Genomic DNA, 13,943 nt, shown 5'->3' on the forward strand with positions numbered 1-13,943 from the left:
TTGAAATAACCACTCAAAAGATTTTCCTAACCTAACAATAACATACATAGTTGAAACAACCATCCTAAAGGCCTAAACAAAAATTTTAGGCATAAAAAAGGCATCCATGAGTAGCATTTAAAGTTGACATGAATGACGCTTGGATTCAAACATAAGTTACATAACGCCTTGATTTATGTTATTTTACTGGCATTCTTTATACTGATGGTTTTTTCTTTTCAATTTCGAGATAAGGTAATGTATCTAATTAGGAAAATTACACACGATGAACGACACCTTCGAAGTCTGACAATGTGAATCCCACATATCCTGAAAGGCTCCTTCAGCTGCTGCTCCATTTGAATTATGGGGCAGCAAGACAACGACATATCATTGAAAAGTCATAAGATTCTTTGATGGCAGCAATGGCTGATTCAATGGTCATTGGTTCCATGACTCAAATGACCTGTTGTTATCATCATGATGTATGATTGGATAAATAATTGAGGGGCAAGATTGAGCGAGCCAGCTGCCTCCATGTGGTGAAATCTCATAGCCTACAAGTGAAACCATCGCTTGGTTATCAAGTAATCAACCAAAAGCACACTGGTAAGAAGTCTCATTCATTAAGGTGGCATGCGTATCCATCTAAATGACTTCACGGTTCATATCTTAGCATTTTTTTGTGTGATTCTCTCTGGTTCAGATTTTCAGATCCTTCTTCAAAACAGAACATCTGAATGAGCAGTCTTTTTTTTAATAAGAATGTTGCACGTTAATTTCTGCACCCACATAAATTACTTTTGGTAAATAATCACCTACAAGTTGTTGAAATAACCACTTGAAAGATAAAAAACCACCCCTAAAGGTCTAAAAAGTTTTTAGGCATGACGTAAACAAAGGCTTCAGTGAGTAGCATTTAAAGTTGATGTGAATGGCACTTGGATTCAAACATAACCGCCTTCATTTATGCTATTTAACTGACATTTGTTTATACCAGTGGTTTGTTCTTATCAGTTTTGATTTAAGATGATGTACCTAATTTTGAGGTAAGATGGTGTACCATTCAAGTCAGACAACGTGAATTGGACATTTCCTGGAAGCTGCTCCGGCCTTTGAACCATTGGGCAGTAATAAGACAGCGACATATCATTGAAAAGTCATAAGATGCTTGTGTGGACTATATTGGTATACGTGTGTGGCCTGGACTCTTCGCTTGGAGGATGGTGATGAGCATTTCCTGTGCCCCCCACATACATTGCCCAGCCCCATTCAAACAGACAAGAGCAGAAACTCTTATCCTCCTTTTGGTACTTGGTAGAGAGATGGAGCATCCTGTTGTTAGCGCTGGTGGGGGTGCCATTAACATACTAGTATGTAAGCTGGGTACGGTGCTCATCCAAGAAGCACAGCTCCTTGGAGGCATCCGAGGCGAGCTGCAGTACATGAAGGATGAGCTTGAGAGCATGACATCATTCCTGCAGGACCTTGCTGAGGGGGGAAACCGCAGGAAGCAGGTTAAGATTTGGATGAAACAGGTGCGAGAGGTCGCGTATGATGTTGAGGATTGCGTTGATGAGTTTACATATCACCTTGGCAGCACCACGAGTGGTTCTGGCCTTGCCGGACTCTTCCACAGATGCATCCGTTTCCTGCAAACTGTCAGGGTGCGGCGTCAGATTGCGAAACAAATCCAAGAACTGAAAGCGCGCGCTACAAGTATCAGCGACCGAAACTCAAGGTACTTGCATTTGCCTTCCTTATATAAAGTTCTTATGCGTCTTGGCATTTACCCTATGATTTCCGTCTAAATGAAACATGGTAAATGTGGTAGCTCTGTAGCAGGACTGGAGGAAGTATAGATTATGTGTTCTGGTGTTGTGATAAAAACTGAAAAGATTCATAACTTGCAACTATTGGATTAAATTTTGTCAATACTACCTGTGTCCCAAAATAGATGACATTGTTAAGCATGTCGGCAAACTTTCTCTATCTTGACAACTAACTAAGGAAAAAAATGTTCAGATTAGTTGAGTAAAATTGACCATTGGATATGTCATGAAAAAAAATCACAATATACATCATTTACTTACATATTTATAAAGAACAAAATGGCCAAAGTTGCTCCTTACAGGTTGTGCAAAGTCACAAACATTATCTATTTTGTATGCGAGAGAGTGAACTTTAGATGAGAGTAATTCAGCCTTCGAAGCTTTATAGCTACAATGTGTTTTTGCTGTAAAAAACATGAAAGTTCTTTCCTCTTTCCCGTCTACTATGTATGAGCTGTAGCAATAACTTACAAACTCTTCTCGTAGGTATGGTGGTAATCATCTCATTTCTGGAGCAGAAGGAAACACACTTGCTGCACAACCAGCACCATCTTATATTACTTCTCTGGATATTCGTACCCCCGCACTCTTCCCAGAGATAACGGAACTTGTGGGCATTGAAGCGCATCAAAGTAATCTTGTGAATTGGTTGGTGGATGAAAACGTACAACAATTACTGGTGCTACCTATATTCGGCTTTGGTGGTTTGGGGAAGACAACTCTTGCTATGACGACATATCAGACAGCTAGTGCAAGTTTCCAGTGCCGAGCTTTTGTAACTGTATCCCAGAAATTTGATGTGAAGAGTCTCATAAGGGACATTCTTCGTCAGATTATTCGACCATTAAATCAAAATGGTCCAGCACCAGCAGTAGACCCACTCAAAGGCATGGAAGAATGGAACGTGGGACAGCTTGCAGATATGCTAAGGCAGCATCTAGAAGATAAGAGGTATCTTATTGTTCTCGATGATATTTGGAGCATGTCAGCTTGGGAAGGTATTCGATTTTGCTTGCCTAACTCACATACTGGAAGCAGAGTAATTGTTACCACAAGAATGAAAACTGTAGCAAAAGCCTGCTGCCTCCATGAGTATGACAGAAATTACGAAATTGAACCACTCAGTGGTAGTGAATCTAGCGAGTTATTTTTCAAGAGAATATTTGGTAACAGGGAAAATTGCCCAGCTGCCTTAAAAAACATTTCAGAGAGGATCCTGGGAAAGTGTGGTGGTATACCCTTGGCCATAGTCAGCATTGCAGGTCTTTTGGCTAGCACACCCTTGTACAGTTATGATCGCTGGGAGAAGATCTACAACTCTCTTGGCTTGGAGCTGGAAACCAGTCCCTGGCTTGAAAAACTGAAGAAAATTCTTGAGCTTAGTTATAATGACCTTCCATACCATTTGAAAACTTGTTTCTTATATTTAAGCACCTACCCTGAGGATTATAAGATCAGAAGGAAAAGTTTATTGAGACGATGGATAGCAGAACGCTCTGTGACAGTGAAGCGTGGATTAAGTGCCTTGGAGGTGTCTGAAAAATATTTCAATGAATTACTCAACAGGAGTATGGTTCTTCCAATTGAAATGAGCTTTGATGGGAAGGTCAAGACCTTTCGAGTTCATGATATAATGCTAGAGATCATTGTTTCAAAATCAATTGAAGAGAATTTCGTCACTTTGGTAGGTCAACAGTCTACTTTAGCTCCTCAAGAGAAGATTCGGCGGCTATCCATTCATGGAGGAAGTTACCAAAACATTGCCACAAGCAAATTGTTAAGCCATGTCCGATCATTGAGTATATTTTTTTCGAGAAAACGCAGGGGACCCATGCGTTTCATTCCATTGAAAAGAGAGAGTTTGTAATTACAATCCTCCTAGGAGGCGGTTTCAGACAGAAAGTAGATGCTAGTGCACATCCCATGAGGTGGGCAGCACGACTCTAAGGCCAGCAGCGCCAGCAGTGGCCCAGAGCCTGGCTTCGGCCTTGATCCTACTCACTAAGGCGTGAACGGACGGTTGCACGCGGTCGAAGATGCAGTCGTTTCGGTGTTTCCAAAGCATCCAGGATGTCAGAAGCGTCGCGGATGCCAGCCCCTTGCGCATCAGCTGGGGGGTGTCTTGCCTGGCGTTGAGCCACCAATCGAGCAGGGAGCTGTCATTGGCCGGCGCTCGGCAGGTCATGCGCATCCAGGAAAGGATCTCGTGCCAGACCTGCCGCGAGAAGGGGCGAGCTAGCAGGAGGTGCTGCATCGTCTCCGGGGCCTGGTCGCACAAGGGGCACGCCGTGTGGTGCTGAAGCCCATGTCGATCGAGGCGGTCAGCCGTCCAGCAGCGGTCAAGGCTGACAAGCCAGAGAAAGAATTTCACTTTTGGCGGCGCCCAACTCTTCCAAGTGAGCTTCCAGTGGTTGCAGGCGATTGATCCGTGGAAGGATGCGAGGTAGGTGGATTTAGCAGTGTAGGTGCTGGCTTCAGTCCACTTCCAAATCAGCTTGTCAGGCTCGGCGGAGAGGGCAATACCCTCGAGGAGTCGCCAAAGCAACAAGTACTGGCCGATCTCGTGAACTCCCAGGACGCCGTGGATCTCGCGCGCCCAGAGATGGGCCTGCAGGCCCTCAGCGACCGTCCTATTCTTCCTTCGCCGTTTTGGGATGCAGGCGTGCAGCAAGGGTGCAATCTCGCGAACGGAGCGTCCATTGATCCACCGGTCCTCCCAAAATTTGGTGTTGTGGCCGTTCCCAATGGATGTGTGGGTGCTGGCGAAGAAGAAGGCCTGCTCCTCAGCAGAGAACTGGAGGTCGAGACCAGCCCAAGCACGGCGCTCGTCGGTTTTGCTGAACCAGAGCCAACGGGTCCTGAGCGCCATGCCGGTGCGCTCCAGATCGTGCACGCCCAGTCCGCCGAGGGTCCTGGGGCGCGCGACGCGACGCCAGTTAACGTGGCAGTGGCCTCCCTTGGCCTCGGCGCGCCCGGCCCAAAGGAACCCACGCTGGATACGCTCAAGCATGCGGAGGATCCTCTTTGGGGGCGCCAACACAAGCAGCTGGTGCAGCGGGATCGCGCTGAGCACCGATTTCACCAGCGCGAGCCGGCCTGCTCGGTTCATGAGCCAAGCCTTCCAGGTGGGCAGTCTGCCCGCCACTCTGTCGACGAGGGGTAGCAGCTGCGCGGTGGTGGGGCGTCGAATGGTGAGCGGGATGCCGAGGTAGGTGATGGGGAGCTTGACGATTGGGCAGCCCAGGCTCTCGACGACGGGCAGTACAGTGTCATCTTCGCAGCGGATGAGCGTGGCGGTGCTCTTGGGGAAGTTGACGCGGAGTCCGGATACCCGGCCAAAAAGCTGCAGGATTGCCTTCACGGCCTCGATGTCGTCCGGCTGCGGGTGACAGAAGAGGACCACATCATCCGCATAAAGCGAGATGGGGGGGATCGGTCTGGAGGGGTGCAGCCGGCGTATGATCCCGAGCTCGGTGACATGCTTGAACAGGCGACCAAGGGTGTCTACAGCCAAGACGAACAGTTGCGGCGACATGGGGTCCCCTTGGCGCAGGCCTTGGCGGTGCCAAATTGGGGGGCCGGGGCTTCCATTGAGCAGCACCTTGGTGCTAGCAGAAGACAAGAGGATCGCCAGCCACTCAAGGAATCTATCCCCGAAGCCGTATTGCTTCAGCACCTCGAAGAGGAAAGGCCAGGATATCGAGTCGAATGCCCTCGCGAGATCAAGCTTCAGCATTACGCGCGGTGCTCCCAGCTGGTGCAGAAGGCGAGCAGATTGGCGCACCAGGACGAAGTTGTCGTGGAGGCTGCGTCCAGGGATGAAGGTGTTCTGGTTGTTGCTGACGAGGGCGTCGAGTCTCGGCGCGAGGCGGAGCGACAGCACCTTGGCGAAGACTTTTGGAACCAGGTGGATGAGGCTGATCGGCCGATAGTCCCGTAGGCAGCTCGCATCGGCACGCTTGGGGAGCAGGGAGAGCAGGGCCTGGTTCAGACGTGCGAACCCGCGCCCCCGCATGTCGTAGAGCTGCTGGAAGACGACGGCGAAGTCGGCCTTGACCGTGGGCCAGCAGGCGCGTAGGAATTCGGCAGTGAAGCCGTCGGGCCCTGGTGCCTTGCGTGCCGGCAGCCGCTTCACGGCGTTCCAAATCTCCTCGTCGTCGAAGGGCGCATCCAGCTCGAGGAGGTACGGAGATGGGGTGATCAGCTGCGAGAGGTCCAGAATGCAGTCACGGCCGGCCTCGGTGCCCAACAGCTCGTCAAAGTGCACGAAGGCGGCGGAGGCCATGTCGGCATGGTCGGTGAGCGTGTGGTCGCCAACGTTGAGGCTATGCACCCAATTCTTCTGGCGGCGATAGGAGCATTGAGTATATTTGCTGATGGAGAAATGTTACAGTTTGCTTGGATAAAACTTCTTAGAATATTAGACTTAGAAGGTTCTGGGTTTGCCAGGAATGGAGATATTAGAAATATATGTAAACTGTTTCAGTTGGAATATCTCAGTCTCCGGAATACATATGTCACTGAGCTTCCTGTGCAAATAGGAAACCTCAAAATGTTGGAGACACTTGATGTCAGGGACACAGCCATAAAGCATTTGCCTCCACACATTACCAATCTGCCAAATTTGTCAAACCTACTTGGAGGGAGAAGAGTTTATAACTACAGTGGTTTGTCTCCCATTTCCAATTTTTGGGGAATGCACATCCCTAACAAGCTTGGCAATTTGAAAATGCTTACAACCCTTGCACAGATAGAGATCACAGACTCTACTTCCTGTTACATATCTGAATTGGGGAAGCTTTCACAGTTGAGGAAGCTAGGGGTAATGATGTTTGTTCACGACGACATGAACTGGATGTACTTGATCACCGCCATTGCAAAACTGAGCAGTTGCCTTCAGTTGCTGCTGATTTGGCGACCAGACGGAGTAATGAATTTCAGGATTCTTGATACACTATCCAGGCCACCAATGTTTCTAAAAAGCATAAACTTCCGAGGTAAGTTGGGACGGCTACCAGAATGGATTGGTTTGCTGGCTAATCTAACTGAGTTGACCCTTCGCGCCACTGAATTGGAATCTGAGGAGTGAGGAGCACCTGAAAGTTATCTCTCAGTTACCAAGCCTGCTCTAGCTCAGGTTGCATCACAGTGCATACACCGCGTTCTCTGCGTCAGAGTTCCCAAGTCTCAAACTGCTCACCATTCATCTCGCTGTATACCAGGCATTGAACCTGAGGTTTGAGGAAGGGGCTGCGCCTAAGCTCCATAGGCTGGAGCTATCTTTCTTTGAAAATGCTTCCATCCGGCAGCCTTCAGGTATCAATTTTCTTGCAAATCGTCAGGAGGTCTTGGTCCACGCCGATCCATGCCGCAACTCGGAAGCTATGGTGCACTATTTGAGGAATGAAGCTAGGAGGAATCCCAACCAACCTATTGTCACTTTCAAGGCGAAACAATGGAAGTCAGCACGGATGGGTCCAGCAATAGATTACAGAGGAAACATCTGGTTTTTATAATACGGGCACCGCTGAACACGGGTGAGCTATACTCTGGACAAGATTCAGAATTTCTGACGCTTCAATATTTGGTCAGTCGGGTCTCAAGTGCCAATAGTCAAATTATTTTGTTATTTTTGTTTCTGGTGATCTGTACAGATATGTGGACATCAAGGATGAGTTGTTGAGACAGTTTACCGTCCTTTTCTTTTCCAATGGATAAGAGATTTGCAGTGTTACTGAGCATTCTTTGTGGGCGACTTACTGTCCTAGAGTCGATATTTCGATGGCTTCGGTCTCTGCTACCTGGTCGTGAATACATAGTATGTTTTTGGGTTAGCATCACTCTGGAAATCTTGCAACGTCATTGTATTTTACCTGAAAAGAAACATCACACTTTGGTTGCAAATTTGTAACGTTATCTTTTACAGCAGCAAATTTGTAATGTTGCTATTCGTTGTGTGTACGTTCTTACAATGCTTCAGTTGCCCTGTCTGCCATGTAGAGAAGCCACCACTGCTTACAATGCTTCAGTTGCTCTGTCTGCAATGTAGAGAAGCCACCACTGCGGGGGTTTTACTGCTGTGGTAGTGTGGTGTCAACTGTTGGTCGATCAGCCGATGACTGTGTTAAAATCCCCTCTGCGTGCTCTGCGCATCGCCGAGTTCAGTATAGAAACTCTGTAAGCTGTTGGATTCCGCTCCGCAGTTTATCAGTGAAGAAGTCATATAGAGAAGTTCGTGGAGAGGACAATGTGGGGTGGAGTGGATGTTCTGAGGTTTGATTACAGTAAGTTCTTGCGCTACTTCTGTAATGAGGAGGGGGTGACGATGTTTGAGGAAGTTGGAAGATGACCGAGGGAAACAAGGCTTGTTGATCTTGGTGACATCTTTCTAACCTACGGCGAGAGGATGGCCACAAGGGATAGGAGGGGAGTGATGAATGGACATTTGACAGCTGTTCATGATTACAATTGCTTATCATCGTCTCATAGTCAGAAGCTGGGAGCTTCTGAAGTGTGATATCACAGAAGTTGTAGATGATGTAATTTGGAGTAATAGAGAAATACTTATTGCTCTTTGGTCTTGGTATAAGTGTCTTTTTGCTAATACAAAGCGGGGGAAACCCTTTTTCGGTAAGTGTCTTTTTGCGGCATGGTTTGAGGACTTGTTCTAGTTAATTATAGGTTCTGGATATAGATGGGATAATGCTATTTTTGTTCAAAAATTTGGAAGAACTACCTCTTAGTTTCTTGTGCAATGAATCAAGATGTTTGCAGTATTATTGGGTATCCTTTGTGGGCTACCAACTGGCCCGTATAATCTATATCTGGGTGGCTTGGTCTCTGCTATCTTGTCGCGAAAAGATGCATACATTTGGGTGGATCATCTCAAAATTTCGCAACGCCATAGCAAGCTTGCCGGCCTCTGCTCTGCAGGTTTTCAGTGAAAATTGTGGTTGGCATCACTCTTTTGGACTGTTCAATTTAACAGGAGTAGCTCCTTAGGGGTTATTTGGATAGCAAGATTATGGAGAACTAGTTCTAGTTAAACGCAATTTCTATTGTAACAACCAAAAATCTTGTTTGGATCGCCTAACTGAATCATGGATAAAGAAAACTGAGTTCTACAAAACCTCAAAAACCCAGCTTATAGAAAAACGACTATTTGGCGTTTTTATATAAACCAGTTTTATGAATACGGCGGCCACGTACGGAGCGCATGGTGCCATGGCTGACGTGCTCCTCCTTCTGCTGACGACGACGGCCGCAATCCTCTTCGGGCACGAGCGAGGCGCCGCCTAGTGGGTGAGCTCGCCACTCGGGGCCAGACGTGGTCGTGGTCGTGTCGCACGGCGACGCATCAGAGTGCCGCCACGTCCTCTGCAGGCACATGCGAGGCGACGCTGGAAGTCAGTGCGGCTCAGCGAGCTCTCGCCGCTCTGGCCCGGACGTGGCCTTCGCCGTGTGACACGGCGAAGAATCACAAGGGTCGCAACGTGCTCTACAGGCATCAGCGAGTTTACGCCGGAAGTCGGCGAGGCTCGGCGAGCATGCCGTTCGGGGCTTGAATGTGCCCGTCGCCGTATGGCATGGCGACTTGGCAAGGCGGGAGCTGCCGCGGAATACAGAGTGCCATAGCCGATGTGTTCGTCCTACCGACGGTTGCTACAACCTGATCTCCCCAGCGAACGTGAATGACGAACAGCATCACATCATAAGCACTGCCCCCTGTCTAGTCATCGCAGCAGGACACTGCTGCATGGCCGGCAGCCTGTTTGTTGTCATCACCATCGCCACCGACAGCACCCTTGTCTCTGTCGCCGTATTTGGGGAAGCGGCCGCAGCGAGGCTGACAGGAGCGCTCGGCGGAGACGCTCCCGCTAAGCGCCAGCAGCTCAATAGATCGACCAAAGGAATGTATTGGAATTTTGACTAAGTCGCTGTGTGTTGGAGCTGCGTATCCATGCTTTCTTATTTTTCTCATCCAAACAAAGTATTGTACTCCCTCTGTAAACTAATATAAGAGCGTTTAGATAACTAAAGTAGTGATCTAAACACTCTTATATTAGTTTACGGAGGGAGTATGTGCTTACCTTAACAGAATAACTAACCAAAACTGGTTTTCCTAAAAATCCTCTAAAAACTCGTTTTCTAAAATCCCACGTCTAATTCCCTGTATCCAAACAACCACTTAGTCATTTTCCCAAAAATTCTCATAATATGGTTCGGTCTGCTCAGTAGCAGAGACAATATACGCTGACATACCCAAGGTAATGCTCTTGAGGCATCGGTAATGACTCCATTATGTTCAACAATCGAAAGTTTGACGATCAAAGGTAATCTTGATAATCAGAGCATCTAGAAAAGCAGTCTTGCGCTGATAATCCTACAGCAAACAAACCATAAGTACGTCGTGCACTGCACATTACGTAAATCTAGAGTCAAGCAGAATTGGCACGACCTGTGTGATCAAAACAATACAGGAGCCATGCAGAAGGATAACATTATGATGAACTAACGTCACATCCATCCTCTGACTGTGGAAGATAGTGCGTTGAGCAAAGAAACAAATGTATTAGGACCTTATTCTGAAATCCTAATAAATAAAATCTCGTCCTGTCTCTCCAGCGAAAAAAGAAAGCCTGGGATACTGAAGAATGATTAGGAAAACTGTTACAAAGTATAATTTACAGACTACAGCCTCTGCGCTCTTCGAGTACCGGCAAACACTACACGTGCCTACTTGATTGAAAGAACACCGGCATCATCAAAATCAAACTGGCAAAAACAAAATCAGCAAACAAGGCATAATCAGCAAAAATGTACTGCGGCTGAGGTACTGATAACAGGTAGAGGTTGAAATCAGGGAAGGTTGCCCAATACTCACTGCTTCAGTACTCGGCACTGTATTCAATGTTATACAGCAACTCCCTACGGCTCTCACCGCCCATCCACAAGTTCAGCCGTTTACACAGGGACTGCAGTTTCTCATCGCTATCGAAGTCTGATTCACGGGAGCAGCGTCTTCGGACCTTCTTAAGAGTCTCCTTTGAAGGAGTGAAGCCCACATCAACCTGAACAAAACGTTGGTTTGAGGGAACCGTACATAAGCAATGTATAAAGGGCGGGTTCAGTTCAACTGACCATTTCGTCAAGAACAGCAAGAGCAGCTTTTGGATCTCGGTTGACAAGATGCGCATCGACAAGCAGGGAGTATGTTGTTGCATTTGGCTTAACATCCTCAAGGCTTACTAAATGCTGGAATACATTACTAGCTTCCTCTGTCTGCGAAACACAAAGGGCAACACATTAAAAGGGATTTTGTTATCTAGCTGCCAAACAGGTACTTTGAAGAGACATAAGAAACAAAGGAAATATGGCCAGCAATAATGATACCTTTTTTAGCTTCCCGAATGCATGCAACAGGGCATTGTACGAATGTATGTCAGGCGTAAGTCCAAACTTTTCTTTCATTGCCTCAAAAGTTTCGTATGCTCGCTCAATGTCCCAAATATTTGCACAGCCTAGTATAACACAGTTAAGAGCAGCAACAGATTTGTATGGTGGATCCGCGGAACTCAGATTCTCTAATTGAACATAAACCTACAAATGGTAGCCTATAGGTTAGAGCATTCAATCATACGTACTTAAAAAAAAAGACATAGCAGGGCAATAAAATGCTTATTCCAGATTATGAAGTCCAATTGACAAAGATCATGCAGTTGTAAGCATGTCATGAACAAATGAAGTCTGGCTAACCATGTAGACGTTGTACAACAAGTATCTTCCAAGTCTAAGTAAGCAAGTGAGTCGCAGTTATGTACGAATGCAAACCAAGTCATTCAAGAAATAATGTAATGCTAGCAGAATGGAATTAAGGTACAGAAAGCCACGAGAGATTATTGCCAGTGGAGAGCCAACGCACAATTTCCCACAAATATTACAGTAGTAATGCTGACCAAGTGAAAATAACAGTAGAGTAGAAACTGGCATAATTTTTTTTACAAAAAAAAGGGAGCATTCAAGCGATGTCACAGCATATAGAATGGATGCAATCATGTCGCCAACGGAATTATATGGTAGATGCTTTTTCTTGAAAGAAGACTCATTGCATCATGAATAGCAAGTGTAAGCGGATCTACCGAGTCCAATGTGGTGAAGCCATCCTTGCAGCAAGCAACAACAAGTGGTTGCAATGAAGTAAATGGTGAGAAGAGCTCTTTATCGATACCCTCAAAGTTCCTATAGGCATTTTCAAATTCACGAAGAGTGCCAAAAGCTCGTTGGAGTTGACCAATTGATGAATGAGCATAAATCTTCGCAAGATAAGTCTCTGGCGTGGGTGCCCTTTTCTGGCGCAAGGACTTGCGTAATATTGACCAAGCAGCGTTCAAGAGGTCACTGCTGCAGGTTCTACCAGCAGCACTGAAAGCTGAGAGTACTAAACCTTCATTGACTGAACGGTGAACAGGGGGTTTAGAACCCTCGCCATGTGCAATCCATCTCGCAAGAAATTCCAAACCAAACATGGCCAGCTTGCTATTGTTAGCTTCAAAAGCAGCTTCTGCTATGTCAATGCACCAGGCCCATTGTGGACACAAGAGTTTGTTCTTCTCTGTTGCCTGAAATAAACCAAATTGCACGGTCATAAATATGGCAGACAAATGATTTTTACTTGACAACTACATGCATATTATAAGGTGCATGCCAAAAGTATGAATGTCAGAGGCCATCAGTGTAACTCACAAACATCTAAGGAATGGGGTCAACTGTAATATCAAATTCCTAAATAGCATACAAGCAATGAATGAACTGTTCTTTAGAATAAGTACCTTGCACTTCTCTATGATTGATGCCAATGTGTCCAAACTCCCAGATTTAACACATACTCGGACATACTCAGCAAATACAGGTGAAGATACCGCGTAGCCTGATTTAAGCATCAGTTCCAAATATTTGAAGGCTGAGTCAGCACGGTTGTGTCTAAGAAGCAGATCTACAACCAAATTGTAGGATTCATCATCTGGCACAATTCCTGTTTGCAGCATCCTGATTTCAACAGATAGAGTGATAGAGATCATTCTGAAAGCCGACTTTATTGCAGCAGCGAGTCACAAAAATTTATGATGGCCTCGAAATAACACATTTGGTACAAATGAGAGCATAAGCTACTGCCATGCTAACCATGTAGGGAAAAACCAAAGATAAGCTATCTCGACCGGAAAATCAAAGCTAAGCAGTTAACCAGAATTGTATTAACAGTAACCCTCTGCAGGAAAACTCGATAGTCTACATATTTTGATGACAAAAGTAGTTACAAATCTAGTCTCTCGGTGAAGCAAATCTCAAACGTACCATGGATCAAAGTTGTATGTCAGCACATCCATAGAAAAAGGAAAAAGAGAATGGGCTTGAGCACAATGAATATACGACCTTTGCAACTAGCATCAGATCAAGCTATCACCCTAGCATGCTAATACCAGACAGAAGAGGATTTGTTTGTAGACTGGGTTGAGGTTCCACAATACAATTTTGAAACAAACGTATTCTTGTGTAACAACAGATAACTAAGCAATCCATATGTTGACAATAGCTTAGGATGTGCTACGAGTTTGTAAACTACCCAGAGTACACTAGAGCAGTTGAGTCGTAGAGAGGCAGAAAGAGAAGAACTCACCGTTCGACGATTTTCTCGGCCCCTTCGACCTCGCGGGCCTTGACCATGGTCTTGAGGACGAGGTTGTAGGAGGCGGTGTTGGGCGCGAGGTCGAACTCGCGCATCTGGTCGGCGAGATCGAGCATCTCGTGCGGCAGGGCGCCGGACATGAGGTTGGCGCGGAGGTAGTGGTTGAAGAGGTCGACGTCGGGGCGGTTGGGCTTACCGGTGGCGGCGTCGAGGGAGCGGACCCAGGACTCGAAGAGCTGCTTCATGTCCTCCCAGTGCTGCTCCGTCATCCAGGCGGCGAAGGTCTCCTTGAGGTCGGCGGCGCTGCGGGCGGCGGAGAAGGCGGCCATGCGGTGGCCGTCGGGGAAGGCGACGACGGCGGGGAGGAGCGAGGAGGCCGGGCCGGAGGCGGCCGGGTTGCGCCAGTTGTCGCCGTAGAAGGGGATGCCGACGGTGGGGTTCGGGGGGAG

At 46.9% G+C, this 13,943-nt stretch overlaps 3 protein-coding genes and 1 long non-coding RNA gene across 4 annotated transcripts; 2 read left to right on the forward strand and 2 right to left on the reverse strand.

The window, feature by feature from the left end:
* Window positions 1-419: 419 nt before the first annotated feature.
* On the reverse strand, window positions 420-1,638 carry LOC123052180 (uncharacterized). The gene is made up of 3 exons (XR_006424509.1): window positions 1,572-1,638; window positions 1,043-1,470; window positions 420-536 (listed from the first exon to the last, which is right to left on the reverse strand). It is a non-coding gene; the product is annotated as an uncharacterized lncRNA (long non-coding RNA).
* LOC123052177 (disease resistance protein Pik-2) lies at window positions 1,203-6,427 on the forward strand. The gene is made up of 2 exons (XM_044475281.1): window positions 1,203-1,720; window positions 2,298-6,427. The coding sequence occupies exons 1-2, from the start codon at window positions 1,203-1,205 to the stop codon at window positions 3,676-3,678; spliced, it is 1,899 nt and encodes a 632-aa protein (XP_044331216.1). The 3' UTR covers window positions 3,679-6,427.
* LOC123052179 (disease resistance protein PIK6-NP) lies at window positions 6,103-6,890 on the forward strand (the record flags this gene model as incomplete). Its single annotated transcript, XM_044475284.1, is given in 1 exon segment — window positions 6,103-6,890. A coding segment is annotated over 1 exon segment (788 nt), but the record flags the coding sequence as incomplete, so codon positions are not given.
* A 3,407-nt stretch (window positions 6,891-10,297) lies between these two features.
* On the reverse strand, window positions 10,298-13,943 carry LOC123052181 (pentatricopeptide repeat-containing protein At1g26460, mitochondrial; the record flags this gene model as incomplete). Its single annotated transcript, XM_044475285.1, is given in 7 exon segments — window positions 10,298-10,586; window positions 10,696-10,882; window positions 10,953-11,093; window positions 11,205-11,411; window positions 11,951-12,430; window positions 12,641-12,857; window positions 13,486-13,943. Coding segments are annotated over 6 exon segments (1,566 nt in total). The 3' UTR covers window positions 10,298-10,586; window positions 10,696-10,699.

This window comes from Triticum aestivum, chromosome 2D, assembly GCF_018294505.1.
Source record: "Triticum aestivum cultivar Chinese Spring chromosome 2D, IWGSC CS RefSeq v2.1, whole genome shotgun sequence".
NCBI lineage: Eukaryota > Viridiplantae > Streptophyta > Magnoliopsida > Poales > Poaceae > Triticum > Triticum aestivum.

Coding starts and splice junctions, on each gene's coding strand:
- LOC123052177 (XM_044475281.1), top strand. CDS start 1,203: ATGGTGATGAGCATTTCCTGTGCCCCCCACATACATTGCCCAGCCCCA. Junction 1,721..2,297: donor ATCAGCGACCGAAACTCAAG/GTACTTGCATTT, acceptor CTCTTCTCGTAG/GTATGGTGGTAATCATCTCA.